The following is a 25,495-nucleotide window of genomic DNA, read 5'->3' on the forward strand; positions in this document are numbered from 1 at the left end:
TATATATATATATATATATATATATGTGTATATATATAAATATATATATATATGTATATATATATATATATATATATATATATATATATATACATATATATATATATATATATATATATATATATATATATATATATATATATATATATATATATATATATATATATATATATATATATATATATACACATATATATATATATATATATACTGTTAACACATGTACTTCATACAGCTTCTCGGTGTAATGACACTGCCTAAGCTAAAGGGGGCAGTAATAGTCAAGGCTGTCTAGATCAGGAAGTAGATGATGCAGAACAAGAGCTTGTTGCCAGCATGACCGTTCTGTCGGGCGCGTGTTTTGAAGCTGCTCTGCTTGTGGAGAAATGTCCTGGGCCGTGAGTAGTGAGGAAACAGGAAGCGATTCTTGTGGGATGGAAGAGGGAAATAGTGACAATGAAGGTTGGAAGATAGCAGCATCAAAAAATGAGAAAAAGCGGAAAAAACAGAGATCAGTTAAAGGGGAATCTAGTTCAGAACAATCCAGTGATGATCAATCCATACATTCCACAGCACAACAAAATGAATTCAAAGTCATATTCAAAGTCGTTAATCAGGCAGACTCTTTTACAAACTGGAATCCGGTTCACTTAACAAAAACCATCAATAAACTTGTTGGAGAAGTCAGAGGTGCCAGAATTCTGTACAGTGGAGACCTGCTAATTAACTGCAGAGACAGCGCCCAGCAAGGCAAAGCAATACGTATTAACAAAATTGACGGGATAAGAGTTCAGTGCAGCCTAATGGAGAACAAAAAGATCAGCAGGGGAGTCATTGGAGGAGTTCCTCTGAAAATTTCTGAAAAAGAGATTCTGGAAAACATAAGCGGTGCAAAAGTAAAAGAAGTAAAACGGTTAAAAACAACAAGAAACGGAGAAAGATCTGACAGTTTATCTGTACTAATTAAATTCGAGGAAGAGCAATTACCAAGCAAAGTATTCATCGGTTACATCAGTTACAATGTCAAAATCTACAATCCACCACCATTGAGATGTTTCAAATGTCAAAAATTCGGACACATTGCAGCAGTTTGTAAAGGGAAACAGAGGTGTGGAAGGTGTGCAGGAGAACATGAATATGGTAAATGTGGAAAAGAAGCTAAAATAAAATGCTGTAATTGTGGTGGAGAACATACTGCTGCTTATCGCGGCTGTGAAGCAAGCAAAAGGTCTGAAGAAATAAAAAAAATGAAATTTGAGCTTGGAATAACTTATGCTGAAGCTGCAAAAAGGATCCCATCTCAGTCAGAAAAACCCAAACCTACAGTTCAACACACGGCAAATTTCAAACCTCTAGAGAAATCTCCAAAAATTGATGAAGACTCACTAATTGTTAAAAAGACAAATTTTGTTCTTTTCATGGTGGAAGTGATTAATTGTACTGCTCAGACGACAAAAAAAACAGAAAAAATCAAAATAATAGTGAAGGCTGCAGAAAAATATCTGGATGTTAAAGATATGAACTGGGAGATGGTTGGAAGCATGATGGAAAGACCAATGGGACCATCAGAAACTGGCAGAGGTACGATGACCTAGAGTAAATTAAAATTATACGGGCAAATGTAATTTAGTATAATTTAGTATTATGTGGGTTTAAGTTACACAGGTTATTTTATTGTATTTTTTTTTTTTTTTTTTTTTTTTTTGGGGGGGGTGAATCGTTTCCTGTTTCCTTGCTTTACTCCATATCAGTTGGTGGCGGTAATGCACATTTCACAAGTTTGCCAACCGCCATAAAATCTCATAAGAAGAAGAAGACCGTTCTGTCGCGGCTCTGTTGGTCTTTAGCTCTGATCAAACAGGACTGCGGGACGAAACGAGTTTTTGCGTCATTCATCTCCAGACAGTTTTGTTCTTTTCGCTTTAAAGGATTGTCGCAGCGTGTCGGACCTTTTTCAGCAGGTTCTCTTTTTCCAGAAACGTCTCTCAGCTATTTTTCATCACTTGGTGGCAGAAGAGTCAGCATGTCTTCGATGTCCAGCAGGATGGTGTGGGTGGACCTGGAGGCAAGTTACAGCCTCAGCTAACTATGAACACACTTTATGCCGATAATGTGGAGCTTTAGGAACAAAACATGTAGGCTCACATAGAAGCGGTTAAACAGTAATCATTTTATAAAGTAAGGTCTTTGCAGATGGAAAAGGACTATAATTGCTTTAAGGTAATTGGGCTATAACGTTCATTGCTACATTTTTTTTTTTTTTTACAAACTCCAGCTATTCTCAAACTGTTTACAAACTACCCTCAAAGATTTGAAGATTTATTTTTACAGAATTAAATCCGGTAAAATTTCAAATTTCCATTTGAGGAATGCTGGATAAAGCTTAATCGCAGAATTGTTTATATCTTAAAGTTAAATTGTTTATGATGAATAGATGTGTTTTTATTTTTTATTTTTACATTACTGCTCTAAGTGGATTTCTCTATCAGTTAAAGGAATAGTACACCCAAAACATGATTAGCCTTCATTTTCTACTCACCCCCATGCTGAACAACACTCTGGAGTACTTTTTTGATATCTCAAATGAATCTGGAGATCTGGGAGGCTTCTTGCTGTCTGCTGACATTCAAATAATGGAGGTCTATGGTGCCCGAGGCAGAAAGGTCCATAAAAGTCCACAAAAAACGTGTCAATATTCCTCCATACTGCTCGTCCAATGTATTCCAAGTGTCCTGATTGGGTAGCGCCCATAATTTACTCGAAACGAAGTCATTTAGAATGTTTTTAGAGCATAAACAGTAGTGTATAGGATTTCCTCAAAGCGCGTTCACGAGTCTACGGAAACCGCGGCAGACCAAACCAGATGAAAGTGCGCATTCAGCGTCTGCTCTGCCGATAATGCAAGCGTAGAAGAAGAAATGTGCTGTTTACCTGTGCAAAGAAAGAAACAACGAAAGAAAAATCTCTGAGGACTTCAGTGTTGAGGAAGAGCATGAGTTCTTTGCCAAGCTATTCCGTTAGGTTATATCCAAGTAACGTCTTCCTATGGGCAACGACTTGAAGGCACAAACTAAACTGTTCATCATTTATTCTTTATGGTACGCCAGCATTCAGAACATGTAGGCCAATCACTGTCCCCCACACATCCACCGTTATATTTTTTATATTTATGTGTTTTAAAAATGAAGTGGCGCGTGGATGACTTCATCCACGCGCCGCTTCATTTTTAAAACACATAATTCTACCATTCATTCATCCTGTCAGCTGAACTGCTGCCGGACTGGAGTTGTGACAGGCAGCCCGGGCCACAGGCGGCTACGCTCTATCCCTTCTATTCATTCTAGCTAATTTGAATCGTTCATTTCCATTTGGAGAGCGAGATCATCTGTGGTAGCAGCACTAGACATCTTCCAGGCATGTGAGGAAAACTAGCAGCAGTTCATATTCCGTTAGATATACCAGAATATCTGTAGAACGGATCCAAATGACACAAAACTCATATGGGTGAGTAAAACATGATGTAATAACGTAAAATCAAGGGCCCATGTAAAAAAAAAAAGAAAAAAAAAAAAGTATTCCCCTTTAAGTGGGATACATCACGCTTAAAAATGTGCAAAACCCCCAAGGGTCAGAGACTCTCCCTCCACAGTCTCCTAAAATCCTGTGGGAAACACTGCATATTCTTATCTTCAGTTACCACAGTACATGTCAGACTAAATAATACTACTTATACTTCAGTGATAGTATCTATGTGTTATTGTATGTCTCGTACCATGTCTGCTGGATGTTTTGTTCTTTTTCCATCTCTTTGCAGGTGATGAAGCAGACTGAAAATGTTTTATCATTATCTCCCTTTTATCTCCTCTTTCTTTCATCTTTTATCCTTTTTTTTTCTGTTTTTCCTTTCCTGTTCAAACTACATTGCAGTGTCCATATAATCTGTAAAACTCCCTGCATAACTATGTTAATGCAATTTCTATGCATAAATCAAGCGGAGCACTAAGGCGATAGCCGTACTGCTCCTCTTGTGAAAGTAAAATCTGTTGGGCTCTTTTTGGCATCAAGACAATTATTCATATTGAAGCATTGCCAGACAGGACACTGTCAAAAACCCCGAAATGAAGCAGCAGATGCCTTTTTTCCTGCTGAAATCGCGTTGGGTATTAGGTAGTCTTCTCGGGAAGCTGCATGACACTAAACTGTGGCACAAAAAGTGACATTCTGTTTTTTTTTTTCCTTTAAAGATGACGGGTTTAGATGTGGAAAAAGACCAAATCATTGAAATGGCGTGCATCATCACCGACTCTGATCTGAACATCATAGCAGAGGTAATCCAGAGAGACTCCTGCAGTGTGGAACAGTTTTGGTTCGGTATGTGAAGTAAACCGGGTTGCTGCTGCTTGGTAGGGACCAACTGTAATCATCAAGCAGCCAGACGAGCTGCTGGACGGGATGTCGGAGTGGTGTAAAGAGCATCATGGGAAGGTAGACACCAACACTCGCAGATTATACCTTTCCAAATTAAGTCTGCACGCATTCCAGCATCAGTGGAAGTGAATGCTGTTGTGTTACCTGCTTTGTTGTCTTGTTTGTAACAGTCAGGACTGATTCAGGCTGTCAAAAACAGCCACATCACCCTGGAACAGGCCGAATACGAGTTTCTGTCCTTTGTCAGGCAGCACACGCCACCTGGGCAATGTCCCCTTGCTGGTAAGTTTGGTTTTAATAGCAGCTGGGTGTCTTGAAAATATCATGTTCCAGTTAAAACCTTGTCCTAAAATGGGTTTTATTTCTTTCTCTACTGTAAGATGTCGTACATAATAAAGACGTTAAAACGAGAAAGCAGAAAAGCGAAGGCTTATGTTGCAAACATCTTTCATATTTTACATCATTTGAAATAGTTGCACTTTGTTTTAGTCTGATAAAATACAAAGTTTGTTTTTTTATCGACCACTTTGCATCATTTTGAAAAAGTGTTTATTTTAGTATGTGGTGAAAAACAGTCCAACCAAAAATTAATTGTCTGGATGAAAGAAATTATTTTGATGTTTTTCTTTTTAAATACCACCATTATGAAAATGAGTTTAAATGAAACAAAAGTAACAAATCTATTTAAATAAGAAAACACAATTGCATTGTCTTATTTCAAGTGCATATTATCTAATTATCTTATTTTAAGAGTAAAAATGCTAATTTCATTGGCAAATTATCTCATTTACCTACTCAAGACATTTTTACTTATTTCCAGATCATTTTTCCAGTGAGTGAAGTCATTCCCAGCTCTTACCTTTACAGCTTTTTAACTGAAAGTATGTATCAAACTTCAACTCTAATGTTGAGAAGTGAAAGAAAAGGCACTGGGCTCAGTAAACAGACAAAAAAAAGAAAAGGATTTAGGTTTATTATAGAATGAAAATACTGTTGAGAACCCTGATAATGCTCATGTTTTATTATTTCTTCTTAAGGCAACTCTGTACACGCAGACAAGAGGTTCTTGGACAAGTACATGCCACAGTTCATGTACCATCTTCATTACAGGATCATTGATGTCAGCACCATCAAAGAGCTCTGCAGGTAAAGTCTTCCTCACTGCGTTTCCTTTATGGATGGCGAGATCTACCCGTGTGGTCAGATGTGCACGGGGCCCCGCCTTTTCTTATGACATCATCATATGACAACGGCACTCGGAAAAACTGTATTGCACCCGTTTCTTAAGGATCAAATCTCTTTTAGACAAAGATAACAGTTATTCTACTCGTAGAAAACGACGGTTGTTGTTAACACAAAGTTAAAAGTAGTGTAGCTTAACATGGCTAACTGAGCGAGCTAAAACAGGCTAACCTGTTAGCTACTGAGCACAGCTAGCCACAGCCCTACCCAGCAGTCTCCCTTTATATCGATCAGGTAAAACTTGATCGGTCATTAGACACGCTAACGCTACACATGCTCCTGACTCGCCACACTTACAGCCAATCATATAGCGTAACGTCACTGGCATGAAGCAGGACCCGAGCAGATCTGGTACCTACAGCGGTTCATCTGAAAGTGAGGCAGATGAACCAAGTGAACTTTCAGCTAAAATCTAAATATACCAAGCAAGCAGCTAAGCCTGCATATGGTAACAAATTAACTGCAGCATGTATGGAAAGCCACAAGTGCCACAAATGTAATTAGGACGGCAAATAATGACTAGTTTGCAAATCGATTATTCTATTGATAATTTTTTCGACTAATGGATAAATAAGCATTTAGCCAAAAGGTTCCTTATAGAAGAATTTTTATGAAATAAAACCAGGTGAAACTAAAAGTTTTCCACTTGAGGAATTTTGGATAGTGCAGACACATTTTTAAATTTTTTTATTTTGATCTTAAATGCAAAATGTTTATATTTTTTACAATGTTGGTCTAATTACTGCTGTATGCGTGTCGCTCTGTCAGCTAAAGGCATGTTTTAGAGTCTTTATAGTCCAGTTAACGATTAATCGATTACTAAATTAGCTGATGATTATTTCAATAATTTATTAATTGTTTAAGCCCGAAATGTAATCAATTAAAAAAAGGACATTATTTTAATTATGGAATAAAAAAAAAAAAACATTTTCAGTGTGATCTGAGATGCAGGCATCAACCTAATAAAACTATCTTTATCCTAAATATAGTGCCTTGCCAAAGTATTTGGCCCTCTTGAACTTTTTGGCCTCATTTCAGGTTGAGACAAACAAATAAAATTTAGTTCTTTAAAGAACCACCAAGTGTGTCAAAATAATGCAGTGGAATGAAATTTATTGAAATTTTTTTTATGAAAAACCGAAGAACCGGGTCTTTAAAAAGGTTTAATCCTTCTTAGGTCCAGCATTTTGTTGCTATTAAAGATACAAGTCGCTTTTGTTTTATCTCTATCAGAGACTGAAATTGTCTAATTTAGCAAAGGTTAAATTATCCAATAAATTTCATTCCACTTTATGGTTATCTCCCACTTGATTTATATTCTTTACAAAGAATTACAATTTTATGTCTGAAGCCTGAAATTTGGTAAAAGGTAGAAAAGTTCAAGGGGGGCTGAATACTTGTACAAGACACTGTGTATGTTAATAATAAATTAAAATTATTGATGATTTTTTAATGACTTAATTTTTCCTTTTTTTTAAAATCTGCCTCACAAATCAAAATAATTCTTGAAGGAACCAAGTGAATCATAGAAATGTTGGTTTTTCAGGTAATCTGAACCTGGCTTTTATTATGAAGAGGAATAAAACAAGCATTTTTAAGAATGTACAATTTAAGATTTTATTACATATTTGATTAGAGGTCTAAAGTAAATATTAAAAAGAGAGAGTCAAATTTCTTTAAGGTCTGACTCTTTGAGATCTTGTTTTATGGGAATAAGAATCTCAGTCAATTTGAAAAGGGCTCTTGATCATGTTTCAGATTTTATAGGGACTGATGTGGGATTTTAAAGGCCATTACTGATATCGATATTGGGGGCTATAAAAAAAAATCCAATATATTGGCCGATATCAATGTATTGTATTGCCCAGAATATAAAACAAAAACTGAGCATTGACATACACGGGATACACACTCTCCTGCTATAGTCCGACTCAAATTCTCAGAATAACCAAAATATGATTCAAAGAAACGAAGAATAAAACCATAGAATTCACATAAGCTACTTTCATTTGAGCAGTGTCAACCTAAGACTATGATTAAAACAGATTTTAGAGTTGCTTATTTAGATGTTGCCTCAAATTTGTGATGTTTCTGGTCCTGGAGCCCAGACTAAATGGATCCAGACTTCACCGTTCCACTCCACCTGTGAAATGAATATAAAAACATTTAGTGTATTTTGATAATTAAATTTCACTTCAACAGATGAGCATTTAAAAATATAAAAACATGTGGCTGCATACAGCTTAAGGTGATAACAGACTGGCTAATGGGAGGTGTTTAGTATCTAATTCATTTTTAAATGACTTATTCATAAAACATCCTTAGAAATAAAACTACTGAACACAAGGGACTAAGGCCCGTCTCACCTTGCCGATTTATCCAGCGTCTGCCTGATGTCCCAGAATCTCCTAAAACGATGGCATACTCTGAACTTTCAATGTATTTTTAAAATTTGGGGCGTAAACATAGAGTATTTATAACAAGTCCAAAACTTCTGTCCAACAACAGCCTAACTTCAATATAACGCATGACCATGAAATGATGCACAAGCCACTGTCCTGAGGGGGGCAGCGAAGCACCTGGTCTGCATAAAATAGATGTTTTTGATCACGGTATTAATCTAGCTGCTGTTCTCTGCCTGCCAAAAAAAATAAAACGATAAAGAAAAAAGACGGTTTTTGGTGGCAGCAGATTGAGCATCATGTCTGATAGGACGTTTGTTGGTGGTGGGCGTGAACGCAGGGAGGATCCATCACACTCACTTTCTGGCTCACCCTATGATGGGGATGAAGTCTGGAGGAGAACTGACGATTTCCTCCTGAGAACCCCCTTTATACCAAAACGCTGCCAATACGCCATTATACAGTAGCTGGAAGTTAGAAACACGTTCAGCGCTCGTCTGGAACACGTCAGATACCTTGATATGCTTGGAGAGAAGTTCTGGATAAGCTACGCACAAGTTACTCAGAGGTTTAGGATCAGCTAGACGCCACGACTGATGAGGAACTGACACTGAACGGATGTCAACCATCAGATAACTGACCTGGAACTGATGGCGCACGGATGGCAGACGCTCGCTGTATGTCGACGTGTGCCTGCGTGTTTCAACGTACTTCAGCGGGCTCATAACTTATCCAAAGCATACCCATAACTTATCATAAGTACTGTGATAAAAAGCAGAGGGAGCAGAACGTTAGAGATGACACTGGTCGTATTCTTTACTCAGTCTCACCCATGACTTGATCTCAGCCCATAAAAATGTTAATCGTCTCGGCACACTCTGCTCTAGGTCTGCTGTAATAATATCAGACTAATAATAAAAGTACATCTGTCTTATAAATACATAAATTATGAATGAAGACGTTTTATTCCATGCTAGACGTCAACTGCATAGAACTCATACATAGCTAACCTTAGCTATGTATGTCTGTAGATGAGATGTTACGATACCGTTTTTTCTCTCCATACATTTACGATGATTTTGCTGTGAGTATCGGCCGATACAGAGTACCAATAATACAATATATATATAATCATTCTACGCCTGCATGACTCAGATATGATTATCATTGTGGCAAGGTATGGCTGAGGTTAAATCCTGGATTGGAAACTTGATTGGATACAACAAATTAAAGAGGAGTTCTTCAACATGGGGGTCCCTGAGGTACTGCAGGGGGGTCGTGAAAGTTTTGGTTAATTAGACTTTTTTTAAAATATTTTTCCCCCTGAATTTTTTTTCCGTTAATTGAAATGTCTTTAAATCCACATTAACATGAATTCAACAGACTGTAGTAAACAGATAAATGGAGGCAGAAGATGTCTTTCAGTCATCAATGCTCACATTCAGCGACACACAGGAGCTCTTTCAAGCTGGGCACCGTTTCATTCACAACACCTGTCCCATCAACCAGGAATCAGAATCAGAAAAACTTTAATAATTCTAGGGTGAAATTACCTTTGTTACATTACCTCATCTGTAATAGAGTGACTATAGGACCAGTTTGATAGAACACAGTTTCATACACTATATATATAATTAGGGGGTCCCTGCCGTCTCACCATCAGTTTGGGGTCTTTGGCCTGGAAAATGTTGAAGACTCCTGAATTAAGCCTTTTTTTTTTAAAATAGAACAGTAAAAGAACAGTAGTAATGGCAGCAAGCTCCTTCTACAGCTGTCAGATGAACAACTCTGCTTTACAGCAGGTGGCAGCACAGAGCAGCGAAGTAGACCTGTGTCAACTAATGGGTAAATAGATTTCTGTGTTACATGAAATGGTACTGGGTTGGTGCCCTAACTCCAGTATTTGTTGTGTGTCACTGAGTCTTTGGAATTTGGATAAAACAGGTTTTAATTTTGAAAATAAAAACTTAGTAAAATTACAAAATCTGAAGGTATATTGTTATAGACCAAGGTCTTGGCTGTTAAGCAAATGTACTGGTGCAACCTTTTTGCTTTGAATTTTTTTCATAAAATAGCAGTTTTTCCAGTTATCACTTTTAGTCAACACCGTCAGACACAATAAAAGGCTAATTATTTTTTATTTATTTGGTCTAATATGTATTTAGAGTTTTTAAATCATTATCTGGCATTGTTAGTACACATATATGCTGTTAAATGTGAAATATTTTAATCAGCAAACATATTTTTGTATTAAAAGAGCATATTACTTTAGTGACAGAACAGCATTGAAGGAACATATTGTAAGCATATTCATTTAAAACAAATAAAAAGCCCTCCGACGGTGGTGACTTTGGAACTGACGGTGGTGACACTAATCTGACGGTGGTGACAATGGCCTCATTACAACATACAATTAAAAACTCTATACAACTCAAGTCAATGGTTTTTTGCTTATTAACTTTATTTAACTATGTGAAACTATTGAAAAACTAACAATGGTAAGCACTGTGACAAACATTTTTTTTTAAGAAATATAAGGTACAATTAAGCAATATCATTATTAGAAGTACCCCATCCCCATATCATCAAATATAAAATCATCATAGTAAAAATAAAGTAATTACCAGTGGGAATAATGTACAATGCACCACTGACATCATGTTAAACTGTGGTCTAGTGTCCCCTACTCCTGCTGCAGCCTGTCTACTCCGAGCTGGCTCATGCATGAAGTGATCCACTGGACTGTCTGGTGCAGTTTCTGGGTGATCTGAGCCTTTCTCTTACATTCGATTGATACTTGTTGTCTATGTTTCCAAGCCTTCCTCTGACTTCTCTTTTCCCTTTCATTCAAGTCATTGACTGAATTGAGTCATTGATTTTTTTATTTTCCCTTCCTTCACCAAAGTGTGTAAGTAATAACTATGTAATTAGGGGTAATTACCGTAAATGTTAGATTTGGTTGCCATGACATTTTTATTAGGCTTTAGTCATAGGAGATGCACAGCTTACAAAGGATATTGTATACTATGTGCTATGTAGGTAGGTAGTAGGCGCACTATGTCCAGCCAAATGAACATGGCATAATAGTGAACTGAGAGAGAGGGAAGGCACACCTCATCCCCTACATACATAAACATAAATAAAAATATAAAAGAGGTTAATGCAACATTACGGATCAGCATTTATATTCTAGCCTCCGTTGAGGACCATTTGTAGGTTTTTTCATCACAGTCGCACTGCATATCATCACCTTCAGACAGAAAACCTGACGGTTGTGAGAAAAAACTACTCCTTCAAATGATATGCATGAGTTTTTCACATTAGCCATCTTTTTTCCCCTCTGTTGCTAGCTACTTTAGACTTAAAAAGTAAACATTTATGTCATAACTCTAATCTAATATTTTTTATACAAAAGAAGCGGTGTTGACATCTTTTGGTTGTGACATCAGCAGTGTTGAAAGATATGAGCAAATTAAAGAGAAAATAGAAAACTTAGAGGAGCTTGATTGAACTTGAAGCATGCAGTAGAGCTGAAGATTTGAAAATGGGGTCATCAGTAAGTAGATGTATATACTGAGGACCTTTTAGTTGCATGGTTTTATTGCTTTTTATGAATATCTGACGGTGGTGAAAAAATATGTGGGACACATTTTGAGCAATCACAAAATAATAGTACATATTATTCAAAACTCACTGTTTATAGTTTTAAAAAATAAACCTTTAAAAGAACCTTACACACATATATATATATATATATATATATATATATATATATATATATATATATATATATATATATATATATATATATATATATATATATATATATCTAGATATATAGATCTAGATATATAGATACATATATAGATACATATTTAGATTAGGGATGGAACGGTTTATGAAAACCGTCCGAACCGTTCGGTTCTACTGGTTCGGTTCGCGTGTGTTTCGTTCGGTTCATGCGCTGCTCCATTTTTACATTACACTCCAGAGCAGAAGGTGGCGCTACTGCGACCAAAGCCAACCACCAGTAGTAAACAAGAAGAAGAAGAAGCGAAGCAGTGTAGCCGGGTGTAGCAGAAAAAAATCAGTTGTTGTGGAGAATTGTGTGGGTATGGCGAGTGGGAAAGAACAGGAGTTGGAAGACGCGCCAGCAGCACTTTATAGGTCTGCTGTATGGGACCACTTTGCATTTAGAGTGACCTACGATGACGGCGGAAAGAAAGTTGTGGATAAAAGTGCAACAGTGTGCAAGCATGGTGCAACACGTTTTGTTTATGCTAACAGCAACATGACCAACATGTCATGCTAACCCCGAAATCCCACTTACTCCGCAAAGCCTACAGCCTCCACTGTGGCTCCCGTCCGCTCCGCTCTGAGTTCCTTGGAGATCGTAGAGAGCATGCGTGAGATGATTAAATTCAAAGCAGCAAATGATCAAGGGTTTCCGCGCATCATTAAAAATAATTACAATTCATTAATTTTTGGGGGATTTTTTCATTAATTTCATTAATTTTTATGGGATTTTGGTGTAACAATCAACATATACCGAACCGAAAACCTTGACCACGAAACCGTGAACCGAACCGAACCGTGGATTTTGTGAACCGTTCCACCCCTAATATATATATATATATATACATACACATTCAACTGGACGAATGGGTCCACCCCTTTGGATTGGGGGACGTTTGGCTTCTTTTGTTATCCTGCAATGCCCCATACCTGTATCTGTCTCTGAAAGGGGGGTCATTAAAGGGAATTGTTGGCCTGGCTGAATAAAAGATGTCTTCTAAATGACTATCACCTGGATGACTGAGAATCTTAACCCGTACAAAATTGGAATATTAGTTTGAAAACTCAAAACAAAAGTTTTTTTAAAATAAAGATTGGGAAATCAAAAGTCTAGTTAACTATCTTGATTTAGTTTTATTCTATATAATTTATGTTGTAAGAAAAAAATCATTGAAATGATTCTGCTTTGTTCTGTGGTTAATTACAGGCGGTGGTTCCCTGAAGACTTCAGTATGGCTCCACGCAAGTCTGCCACCCACAGGTACAAAATCAAATCCTGCAGTTCTGTCACATACTGTCTGCCTCTTCTTACCAGTCACCTAAAAAGGTTAAAAAGAATCACTAGCAATGGTGTGTCCCTACTCCAAAAACTATGTTTCCTCTGTATTTCACAACAAATATAACTTTGAGGACATAATAGATGCATTTTATAGTTTCAGCAAATATTTCTGGAGAGATTGTTTAATAGAAATTTGGATTTTATGTTTCTCACAACAGTGGAAGTAAGAAAATTATCAGTATTGTTCATAACTGTAAATCTGACTGCTGTGGCATTGATATGACTATAAAGAAGGTGATGTTATTCAGACACTGAGTCATATATGTAATGTTTCAGTGCAAACAGAGCTACAATTACCCTTCCATAATTATTCATGATATGCAGCCAACCAGAGGATCTATTTTTTGTATTAGACGCAGCTGTCTGATGGACTTTTTTGCAAACCTATGAAGACACTGTTGCAGTGATCAGTTCTACTAAAGATAAATGCATGAATCCAGCTTGAACATTAGTCCTTTAATCCTGGAAATGTTCTTCAGGTTATAAAAGGCTGACTTAGTAACTGCCTTTATGAGGCTCTGAAGGTTCAGGTCCGAGTCCATCATGACACCAAGATATCAGCCATAATCAGTGGTTTCTAGATGTAGTTCAGGGGTAACCCATTAAAAACCAGCAGGGTCCGAATAAAGAAAATCAACAACCAGTAAAGGTCTGGAGATATTTCTAATTATGATCTGTTACTTTAAACAGAAAATAACATTGAAATAAAATGAGATTTTTATGCCTCCATGATATACATGGAATTTTTAAATAAAAAAGATATTTAAAAAAATAGAATGTTTTTTTCCAAAATCTAAAGTGTTTTTTTTTTTTGAAGTAGAGAACAACAATGATTCAGTTTGGCATATAGACAATTTCCTGATTCACATATTTTATAAAAGACCTGACCGTTCTTTTCTTTTCTTTTTAATGGCTTAATGAGAGCAGTGAGAGAGAGAAGAGTGATGTTACCCCGAAACCCCACATCCAGTAAAGCCTTCATCCAAAACTGTTTTTTATTAACTATGTTTGTTCTCTGCTTCCAAACTCAGCATCTCTTCATCCAGGCCTAAGATAGGAAATATCTTTTGACTGGATGTGATTAATCTTTAAGCCTCTCCATATAAAATAAATATTTTGATCAAGATGAGAAATCTCGTAATAGTTTGCATCCAGTTTTTTAATTAAACGGCCTTAGTTTTGGGGAATATATAAGAATTATGCTCTAGTTTGTAGTTACCGATCCATTTTTACTATATTTTAATTTGACAAACTGGATCTTCTTGCCGTTCTTTTACTTGTTTGGTGCGATTGCAATTGTGGATCTTGTCCTGGCCAGACCAGAGCAAAAAAAAAAAAAAAAAAGCTCTGCTCCATATTTTGACGGTGACATACAGAGAAGATGTACGTGGATGGTGAGGTGCGGAGGAGTAGCGGTGGATGTGGAACAGCTCTCATTGATTAACATGACAGACAAGTTCTCCGCACGATGTACATGAGCAGATCGCTGACGGAGTATGTGGAATATGGGGGATAGACACTGCCGTCGGAAAACATGCGCTAATTTATTAATGTTTTTAAATCAGGTTGGGTCCGGATTAGCTAGCAGGTGGGTCCAGATCCGGACCGCGGTCCACTAATCCGTGACCTCGTCTGTAGCTGAAGCTGTGGGCTTACTCTGGATCTCTCCTTCTTAGGAGTCAGTCAGTTTTGTTTTTTGCAGTTGTAGAAAATGATGGTGCATCCATATATTGATCTGTTCTAAGCATCTATCCAACATTCTGATTGGTTCATAGTCACTTGGTGACATTGGGATGTAAAGCTGTGTGTTGTCTGCAAAGTTATGGTAACTGATCTGGTTATTTGCTATAATCTGAGCCAAGCCTATAATTTGAGCCTAAACAATCCAGTGCTAAAACCAGAAAGGCTGGCCCAGTTTTGTTCTTGTTTGGACGACCAGAACTCTTCCTACACCTGGTCGTCCAGCCAAACTGAGCAATCCTGGGAGAAGAGCCTTAGTGAGAGAGGTAAAGAAGAACCCAACGATCAGTGTGACTAATCTCTAGAGATGCAGTAGGGAGATGGGAGAAAGTTCCACCCAGTCAACTTTCACTGCAGCCCTCCACCAGTCTGGGTTTGATGGTAGAGTGGTCCAGTTGAAGCCTCTTCTCAGTGCAAGACATATGAAAGACCGCATAGGGTTTGCCAAAAAAACACATGAAGGATTCCCTATGAGAAAGAAGATTATCTGGTCTGATGAGACCAAGATTGAACTTTCTGGTGTTCATTCTAAGTGGTATGTGTGGAGAAAACTAGGCACTGCTAATCACCTGCCCAATACAATCCCAACAGTGAAACATGGTGGTGGCAGCATCATGCCATGGGGATGTTTTTCAGCTGCAGCGACAGGACGACTGGTTGCAATTAAAGGAAAGATGAATGCAGCCATGTACAGAGATGGCCTGGAAGACAACCTCTTCCAGAGTAGCTCAGCACCTCAGACTGGGCCGAAGGTTCACCTTCCAACCAGACAATCGCCCTAAAAACACAGCTAAAAGAAACAAAGCAGTGCCTTGGGAACAACTCTGTGACCATTGCTGACTGGCCCAGCCAGAGGTCTGAGCTAAAGCCAATCAAGCGTCTCTTGAGAGACCTGAAAACAGCCGTCCACCAACGCTCACCATCCAGCCTGACAGAACTAGAGAGGATCCGCAAGGAAGAATGGCAGAGGATCAAATCTAGGTGTGAGAAAGTTGTTGCATCATGAAGACTCATGGCTGTACTAGCTTAAAACTGTGCTTCTACTCAATACAGAGGGTCTGAATACTTATGATAATCAGATATTTCTGATTTTCTTTGATAAATTTGCAAAAATGTCTACATTCTTGTCTTTTTCTGTCAAGCTGGGGTGCTGAGTGTACTTTAAGGAGAAATAAATATTTTCTTTATTGACTTTATCAAATGACTGCAATGAAACAGAGTGAAACATTTTAAAGGGGTCTGAATACCTAAGGCAGATCTTAATGCCTGCTCTGCACTGCGCTCTCCTCACCGTAACTATCACTTTACATCGAGTTGTCGCTGGTGTCTTGAGTTGAGCTGAATGCTGGTCGCTACTGAGTTTCCACAAAATCTAACTTAAACAGAACTGATTCAACATGGACGCTTGACGTCACATCCACCAAATGGCCCAAAGTAAACTCAGGAAGTTAGCCTACAGCTTAGAAAAGCATCTGCCTGAAACTACTGAGATGTCAGTCTGCTCATCAAACCATGTTTTATTAGTAAAGGGTCTGGTAACTTAAAAAAAAAAGACAAAAAAATGTAATTGTAACTTATAAGTTTTATTATAACTCTAGGCACACTATTATGCTTGGTATACCGTGCATCATGGCTAAAAGCTTAAACCCCCAAACTATTCAGTTCTTCCATAACTTGTTTTTAATAATATTATGTAATCGTCTTTTGAAGAATGCTGGTTGGACTATTGTAGATTCTAAATATACAAATACAAACTAGTTAGTTTTCATTTTTCCAGCTTGAAGCACAACAAACACAAAGAGGAAGAGTCCTCCAAGAGACCTGGGCTGTTTGAGAATGTCTAACCTAATCTATATATACGGCACTGTATACACGGTGTGCAGAATTATTAGGCAAGTTGTATTTTTGAGGATTATTTTTATTATAGGGCCACAATTGTGTACTCAATCCACCCAAAAGACCCAAAAGTTTTTCTTTAGATTTGGCCATTTTATGAGGATGTCTGTGTGTGCAGGTAAATATTACTGTGCAGAATTATTAGGCTGCGTAAAAAAAAACAAATATATACCCATCTCACTTGTTTATTTTCACCGGGTATACCACAATAACAACTAAAAATTCAGAAATAAACATTTCCGACATTCAAAAACATAAAAACAAATCAGTGACCAATATAACCACCTTTCTTCACCTTGACGCTCTAAAGCCTTCCATCCATGGATTCTGTCAGTGTCTTGATCTGTTTGTGATCCACATTGCGTGCAGCAGCCACCACAGCCTCCCAGACACTGTTTTCCCTCCCTGTAGATCTCAAATTTCATCAAGGACCTCAGGTTCTCCATGGGGTTCAGATCCGATGAACAAGGCGGCCATGTCATTATTTTTTCTCCTTTTAGACTTTTCTGTCCAGCCGCGCTGTGTCTTTTGATGCGTGTGACGGAGCATCGTCCTGCATGATTATCATGTCTTTCTGGAATGATGGCGACTTCTTCTTGTACCACTGTTTGAAAAAGGTGTCTTCCAGAAACTGGCAGTAGGTCTGGGAGTTTATCTAGACACCATCATAAACCAGAAAAGGCGTCACAAGCTCATCTTTGGTGATACCAGCCCACCTCCACCTTGCTGGCGTCTGAGTCGATAAGGAACTTGTTGCCCTTTACTGATCCAGCCTGGTGCCCATCCATCCATCCATCTGGCCTATCAAGACACACACATCACACCAAAACACCTTGGAGAAATCAGTGTTCAAATATTTCTTGGCCCAAATATTGACATTTTGTCTTGTGTGTCTTGTTCTCTACTTCAAAAAACACTTGATTTTAAAATGGAAAAAGCTTTTTTTATATATATTATTTAAATATTGTATGTATATCATGGATGCATAAAAACCTCATTTTATTTTAATTTTAAATTCTGTTTAAAGTAACAGATCATAATTAGACCTTTACTGGTTGTTGATTTTCTTTATTCAGACCCCACTGATTTTTAATTGGTTACTCCTGCTCTATATGATCATTACGATTAAATGCTCTATAAATGCATGATAAAGAAGAGCAACAGAATAAAATATAATTTCAAATTTAGCCACTGGTGAGTTGATCTTTTTCCTGAAGATATTGAGGGCACCTCATGCGGTTCTGGAGGGACCCTTGGTGCCCGCGGGCACCACGTTGGTGACCCTGCTCTACATCATCCGCTAAACTCCATCCAATATTCCCATCATAAGTGTGTTATCAGAGATGTTTAAGTTTGGCACAGCTCTGGTAGAGAAAAGGTCCTCCCTACCTCCTCATAAAAGGCAACATTTGTATAATAGTTATTCAGTACCAAAGCATTGTCATTTTAAAGCTCTACATAATCTCTTTTTTTTCAGAGCCTTAGACGATATAAAGGAGAGCATTAAGGAGCTCCAGTACTACAGAGCCAGCATCTTCAAAGCATCGCCAGAGGAAAAGAAACGCAAGACCAAAGAAAACAAAGACAACATTAGTTAGTGAATGAATATGAGTGATGAAATGCACGTTGAAGATTTCTTTCAGTTTGAATGTTTTTATTTTTCAGGAATAATACAGTTTTAAAATAAAATCAAGTGAAGAGAAAATTGATTTAAGATTTATTTATGATTCTGATATTCTAGTTGAATTAAATAAAATAATTTATTTCTGTATCCTTATTTCTACACTAATCCGGCAAGCATAAAAGCTGCATATTACAACCTAAGGTCATATTTATTTACATAATTGAAGTTTTCATGGACATATTACCAATACAATGCATTATTCCTGTCCTTATATAAAGTATGTAAGATCCAAGCTTTAAATCAATACATTTTCTTTGAAGTCTCTAAATTAGTAGGTTAGAGATGAGAGTCGCTTCAACTGACTTTGCAAAAAATGTGAAATATAAGTTATTTCTAAAATAAAATCCAATCTTCAATTGAAGTTTCTTTTCTCTATCAGTGACACAAACAGTATATGTTTTATCTTGATGCTGACCCAATACACACAACTTTCCTATCAACAGTAAGCCATTCAGTACTCTGGTGCTGCACTTAAGCATCGGCAGACATGGGTTTTCTTAATACCATCCTTTGCTGCAGCTGGAAGAGCACCAGCTGAATCTGTAGTATCTACTAGTTGAAAACCCTTTTTTTTTGCATTTGCATCAGCTTGCCTGCTTTTATTTTTTATGGATTATCCTTGAATACTTTTCAGAGTCAAAGTTCAGTTCAGTTTATTTATATAGCGCCAATTCACAACACATGTCATGTCATGGCACTTAACAAAGATGATTCAATCGGATCATCCAGTCAAATTGATTCAAAGTTTTCTATCTAAGGAAAACCATCGACTCATTGATTCAAAGGCCAACTTGATTGACTGCACTATCTGGTAATGATCTGTTAAAGTGAGACCTTTTGGGGGAGGAGAACTGTAAAAATAATCCTGAAGGTTATTAAAAAGGTTAAGGTTATTAATTTTGTTAAAAAGTGGTGAGAGGACAGGGTTGTGAGGAGCTGTTATTTCTTCACAATCTAAGCCATATGTCAGCACAAGGTCCAAAGTATGAAGATGAGAATGTGTGGGACAATTCAGTAGTGCCTAAGATAGCACTAAAGGCTGCACTTAAAGGAATAGTACACCCAAAACATGATTAGCCTTCATTTTCTACTCACCCCCATGCTGAACAACACTCTGGAGTACTTTTTTGATATCTCAAATGCATCTGGAGATCTGGGAGGCTTCTTGCTGTCTGCTGACATTCAAATAATGGAGGTCTATGGTGCCCGAGGCAGAAAGGTCCATAAAAGTCCACAAAAAACGTGTCAATATTCCTCCATACTGCTCGTCCAATGTATTCCAAGTGTCCTGAGTGGGTAGCATCCAGAATTTACTCGAAACTAAGTCATTTAGAATGTTTTTAGAGCATAAACAGTAGTGTATAGGATTTCCTGAAAGCGCGCGCCTGCGCGTTCACGAGTCTACGGAAGCCGGCAGACCAAACCAGATGAAAGTGCGCATTCAGCGTCTGCTCTGCCGATAATGCAAGCGTAGAAGAAGAAATGTGCTGTTTACCTGTGCAAAGAAAGAAACAACGAAAGAAAAATGTCTGAGGACTTCAGTGTTGAGGAAGAGCATGAGTTCTTTGCCGAGCTGAATGCGCACTTTCATCTGGTTTGGTCTGCCGCGGTTTCCGTAGACTCATGAACGCGCTTTTAGGAAATCCTATACACTACTGTTTATGCTCTAAAAACATTCTAAATGACTTCGTTTCGAGTAAATTATGGACACTACCCACTCAGGACACTTGGAATACATTGGACGAGCAGTATGGAGGAATATTGACACGTTTTTTGTGGACTTTTATGGACCTTTCTGCCTCGGGCGCCATAGACCTCCATTATTTGAATGTCAGCAGACAGCAAGAAGCCTCCCAGATCTCCAGATGCATTTGAGATATCAAAAAAGTACTCCAGAGTGTTGTTCAGCATGGGGGTGAGTAGAAAATGAAGGCTAATCATGTTTTGGGTGTACTATTCCTTTAAGCTATCACCTTCAGTGTCAACATGGATGTTAAAATCTCCCACCATGATGTCCCTGTCAGGTAGTCATTAACTACCAGATTTTTTGAAGAAATATGTTAAATAAACCATATTTTATTATTTTTCCTCAATTAATTAGATTATCATTCTTTACTCCTTTGGGAATCTTTTCTAATTATTAGATTTTGGTCATGGGCAAGACCATGGGCGTAGGTTTGCATAGGGACCATAGGGACATGTCCCTACCAAAATTTTTAACCGACCTAATTGTCCCTACCAATAATTGGATGTGAGCAACATGTTTATAATTTACAGCAGTAGCCTAGTTGTTGCAGCAGTGGCTTCTTTTCCTCTCGCAGCTCCTCTGCCTGCTCTCTCCTGTCCCTTTCGTAGCAGCTCAAGGAACTGTGCTGCGCTGTTTAACTCAACTCTCATTGGTTGTTCTGCCTTAAGTTCCGCCTTCTCTCTCTCTGATTGGCTGTTTTCTAGTCCGCGTGTGCTTGGAGCACAACATTGAAAATTTATTCACACTAGAATGCAGCGGTTACTACAATTAATATTAGGCTACAAAACTAGTCCCAATAAAAAAAAATGAATATCATGTACACTAAAAAACAAAAACCTTTTTTTTTCTTTTATAAAACGAAATATTCTGAGTCAGCCAGGAGTTCTGAAGACTGCTGGAAAAATGGGCAAATGAAGGCTGTAAGCCATCAACATTTCTGATTCTTAGCCACAGCCAACTAAAAAAGAAAATGTGAGGGTTTCCTTTTTACGGATATTTAGTTGATATTACTGTTTTAATTTTTTTGTTTTTATTTTTACAATTTTGCTTCATTACCAGTAAAGAGCGAGTATCCTTCTATCAAATGTGTTGTGGAGTGGGAGCTGAGAGATAAAGACGACAAAGACCTGTTCTGCATCCGATTCCCACTTCAGATTGTGAGCTAAACCACCATAACAGAAGAACCTCAGATGAGCTGCTTTTAAGAAGGATTCAGCTTTGAGTAAAAAAATAAAAAATCTAATATCCCTGGTTCTTGAGACTTTTATCTAAGTGGGTTGCTCTGTGGGGAAAGGCACATTTTACATTTATATTACTGTATGTTTTAAAGTCTCTATACTCCAGTTAATGATGAATCACTCACTAAATTAGTTGACGATTATTGAAATAATCAATTAATATGATTCATTTTTTTAGCCCCAGATGAAATACATGAAATTGGCTACACAGTAACTACAGCCCAGATGTTCAACTTTTATAGTGAAGTTAATATTTTAATGAATGTATTATTTTGCTTGATACAGAGAGAGAGTAGTAGGTACAAATATAAGAGTGGGGCTTAACTCTGCACAATTCTATATCTTCAAAAGAAAATACTGTATTTACTTTCTCTCTTAGTCGTTCAAATGAAACCGTTTTCAAAGTGGAAAACAGTCCAAATTCCACATTGATCAGAGCCGGTGATACTTCAAACATTGATAAACAGCATCTAATGAGTGTAGAGCTTATAACATTTTTATTAATGGAGCAAAATGTTGCTTTTCTCTTTTAACAATGAATTCCTCTTATCAGTACGGATGCTCACATCGAGCATAAAAAAGGGCATGCATATTGCATAGCACCAATGACACCAGACCAATAGTGTCCCTACCAAAGTTCAAATCAAACCTACGCCCTTGGGCAAGACACATTGTGGATGGAGTAAAGAGTGGGTAACAGTAGAGAAACATCAGAGATGTGTGTTAAACTACAACTCTGCTTCCTGGTCTGCACCCTGGGTGGTCAGGGTTTTGGAGGACTAATAAATGTGGCCAGATCCCTAGAAAGAAGAGCTGCACCATCCAAAGTGGGATGGATGCCGTCTCTCCGAATCAGACCAGGCTTTCCCCAAAAGGATTGCCAATTATTAATGTAGCCCACGTTGTTTTCAGGAAACCACCTAGACAACCAGCGGTTGAATGATGGCATGCGGCTAAATATGTCATCACTGGTCAGATCAGGGAGGGGACCAGAGAAAATTACGGAGTTCGACATTGTTTTGAAAAACTTAAGCACCGAAGCAACACTAATTTTAGTGACCTCCGATCGGTGTAACGGGGTGTCATTACCGCCAGCGTAAATAACTTATCTTACTGTATTTAACCTTATCCTTAGCCATTAGTTTCAAGCCCCGGCAAACATTTGTCTATGTTCCCATGTTTCTCTAAGGCCACGTTTCTGACTATGAAGCTGCCAATTACCAGAGTGGGCTTTTCAGTGGTTGCGTCACTGAGCAGGCAAAATGAGTTAGAAACGTGAAAAAGTTGCTGGTGACAAGTGGGCAGAGATCCACAACTACGCTTTTTGCGTACGGTTACCCAATCGCCTTTCTGCTCAGGCACTTTTAGAGGACAACTACGTGGTGGGCCTATTAGCTTAGCTGCTGTCATCAACACCTTTGTTTACAGATGTTCAAGATCGACCTAATTTTTCAGTGTGACCTGTTTCTCTGTCTGTGACTAGCTGAATGTGCTCCCTTCATCCTCAGAACTTAGGAGCTGGCTCAGAGCTCATCTGCCTGGCAGTGCGTTTCGTGGACAGGGCCGCCTGTGGAGCTGGTTTACAGTTGCCTTTTGTAGCTCCGCTTCTTTCTGTATCTCTGCTTATGTCACCTTGAACCCCAGTTGGCCTCGACAGATGGCCGCTCACACTGAGTCTGGTTCTGCTGGAGGTTTCTTCCTGATTTTCCTCTCCACTGTCACTACAAGCATGCCTGGTGTAAGGGGTTGTCTTCGAGTCAATGAGTCGATGCAATCAACTGGTTTTCCTTAGATAGAAAACTTTGAATCAATTTGACTGGACGATCTGGCTGAATTGTAAAGTCCCTTGAGATGACGTGTTGTGAATTTGGGCTATGTAAATAAACTGAATTAAAATTCAAATAGTTTTTTTCTTTTTTCTGAGGTCCTCTTCTTCTCATATACTTGTGTGCTTCATGTCACTCTTAGCCGTTATCAAAGTATACAGTAGCTCATTTTTCATTACCACTAAAAAGCCTGGGGCTTTAAATGTGCCTTGGTAGCTTTTCCATACACATGCACTTTTCCATAGAGACTCTACTTCCAGGGCTTTGGAGGTGTGGTATGTGTTCACCTGCATTACTTTATTCCATTAGTGGGAGCAGTAAACTATGAACGTGTGTGTAAAAATGTGTTTTTTCTTTTTACACCTTAAACTTATATATTTTAAGATGTGTATTATAGGTTATTTTTAGGCTCTATTAGCCATTATATTTTTTTTAAAGTAAGTCGACAGAAACTTGGAGAGAGGGGGAAGACATGCAGCAAAGGTCACCAGGCCGGGACCCAAACCTGTGATGGCCAATTGACCAAAGCCTCTGTAGATTAGCTTTGTGCTTAAAATGTTGAAATTTATAAAACTAGCTTGGGGTGGGGTGTGTGTGCGTGCTGATAAAGGCTTTATGGTAGCTGTTGATATGGATGCCTCAGTGTGGGAGGAACCATAAATGCTCTCAAAAACTAGATGAAAAACTGTTGTACCATGTTCAGACTGACAAGCTCATTTCAGCCAAATGGCTCCATTAATCCAGATACTGCTCTCATCTAGGACAAGGAAGATGATGTTCCAAGATAGCCATTACCCCTGGTCAGGGGCGGATTTAGAAAATTTTGAGCCCTATGCAAAGACAGGCAGGGAGCCCTCTGAACTGAGAAGACAACGTATAAAACAGTCCCATTATACAGATAGAGACATTTTAATAGAATAGACATCCAGTATTTATTGAAAATGTTGTCCCTCTCTTCTTGTCCCTTTTCTTCTTGTTTTCCTCTCTATGTTTTGTACTCAGCTGACTTTTCATGCTGTCTCTAAAGGAATGAAAGATTTTTTCCAAGCACTAAGCTCACTTAGCTGATTGCTCCTTCCTGTGTTTCCAAAAGGGGGGCTGAAACACACAATATTATAAGTGTTCTGATGACATTTTAGCAAAAGCTTTTTTATCAACAAAAAAAAATTAATGTGCACAAATAAGGAATAGTTGTATTAACTACACATGTAAACAGAGTTTTATGGGGTACCCAGGAACTTGGGTTCCTAGGCAACTGTCTTGTATTGCCTAATGGTAAATCCCCCCTGCCCCTGGTGAAAGACGACCCTGCTACAGAAGATCCTTCCCACCTGTAGCTATACATACCTACATTTGAGGTAAAAAAAAAAAAAAAATTGAGTTACTGTAATGTTTATTTTCCATTTGGGATTGATAAAGTAGTTTAGAATAGAATTTTGAATTGAATTGCATACAATCAACATCATACAAGAAGAGTCAGACTTTTCTAAAAATAAACCTCAATTTGCTATAGATTCTGGAAGGTTGCAGGGTTAGGATTGTTTAAATCCTAATTTTAAATTCTGAAAAACTTTGAAAGCACTGCCTCAATTTGAGGCAGTGCTTTCAAAGTACTGAAGACAAGATTGAGGCCCTGAATCTTCTCTTCATTTACCTCCAACTCTGATTATGTGCTTCATATTATTATTATTATTAATATTATTATTGATTATGTGCTTCATCAACGTTGGTTTTATTTCAGATAATTTTTTTAAAGCTATACAAATGGGTACTTTGCTTCAAACAACTATGTATAGGGATGATAGAAGTATAAACATACTACAAAATAGAACATGAGTGTGTAATTAAGGACACTTAAGAAATTAGAAATGAAATCCTGCCTTCAAAGGAGCTGAAAACAGGCTCAAAAGGATCTGTTTATCTAAAATTATGTTCTTCTTTCCCATGACAAACAATAATTGATTTATAAAGTCTTCTGCACAGGTCGTTTTGGAATAGAAGGTTCAATTGTAGTTTATACCTTATAAACATTTCAAATACGTAAAAAAAAAAGTTTGAAAATGTTTCGCTTCCCATCCAGGAAGCTTTTACAATTTAATATATTTATTTATAGTAAATTATGTCCTTACGAGACTGCACCAGAGTGGAGACAGGGGTT

At 37.8% G+C, this 25,495-nt stretch overlaps 1 protein-coding gene across 1 annotated transcript; it reads left to right on the plus strand.

Annotated features, from left to right (window-relative positions):
* The first annotated feature begins 295 nt into the window (after positions 1 to 295).
* Positions 296 to 18,887, plus strand: smfn (small fragment nuclease). Its single transcript, XM_038297146.1, has 8 exons — positions 296 to 338; positions 1,816 to 2,065; positions 4,245 to 4,328; positions 4,408 to 4,485; positions 4,599 to 4,710; positions 5,466 to 5,574; positions 13,075 to 13,128; positions 18,320 to 18,887. Coding segments are annotated over exons 1-8 (810 nt in total). The 5' UTR covers positions 296 to 336; the 3' UTR covers positions 18,441 to 18,887.
* The last annotated feature ends 6,608 nt before the right edge of the window (positions 18,888 to 25,495 follow it).

This window comes from Cyprinodon tularosa, unplaced genomic scaffold (assembly GCF_016077235.1).
Source record: "Cyprinodon tularosa strain WSP-4 unplaced genomic scaffold, ASM1607723v1 ctg384, whole genome shotgun sequence".
Taxonomy (NCBI): domain Eukaryota; kingdom Metazoa; phylum Chordata; class Actinopteri; order Cyprinodontiformes; family Cyprinodontidae; genus Cyprinodon; species Cyprinodon tularosa.

Coding starts and splice junctions, on each gene's coding strand:
- smfn (XM_038297146.1), top strand. Junction 4,486..4,598: donor GTAAAGAGCATCATGGGAAG/GTAGACACCAAC, acceptor TGTTTGTAACAG/TCAGGACTGATTCAGGCTGT. Junction 4,711..5,465: donor TGGGCAATGTCCCCTTGCTG/GTAAGTTTGGTT, acceptor TTTCTTCTTAAG/GCAACTCTGTACACGCAGAC.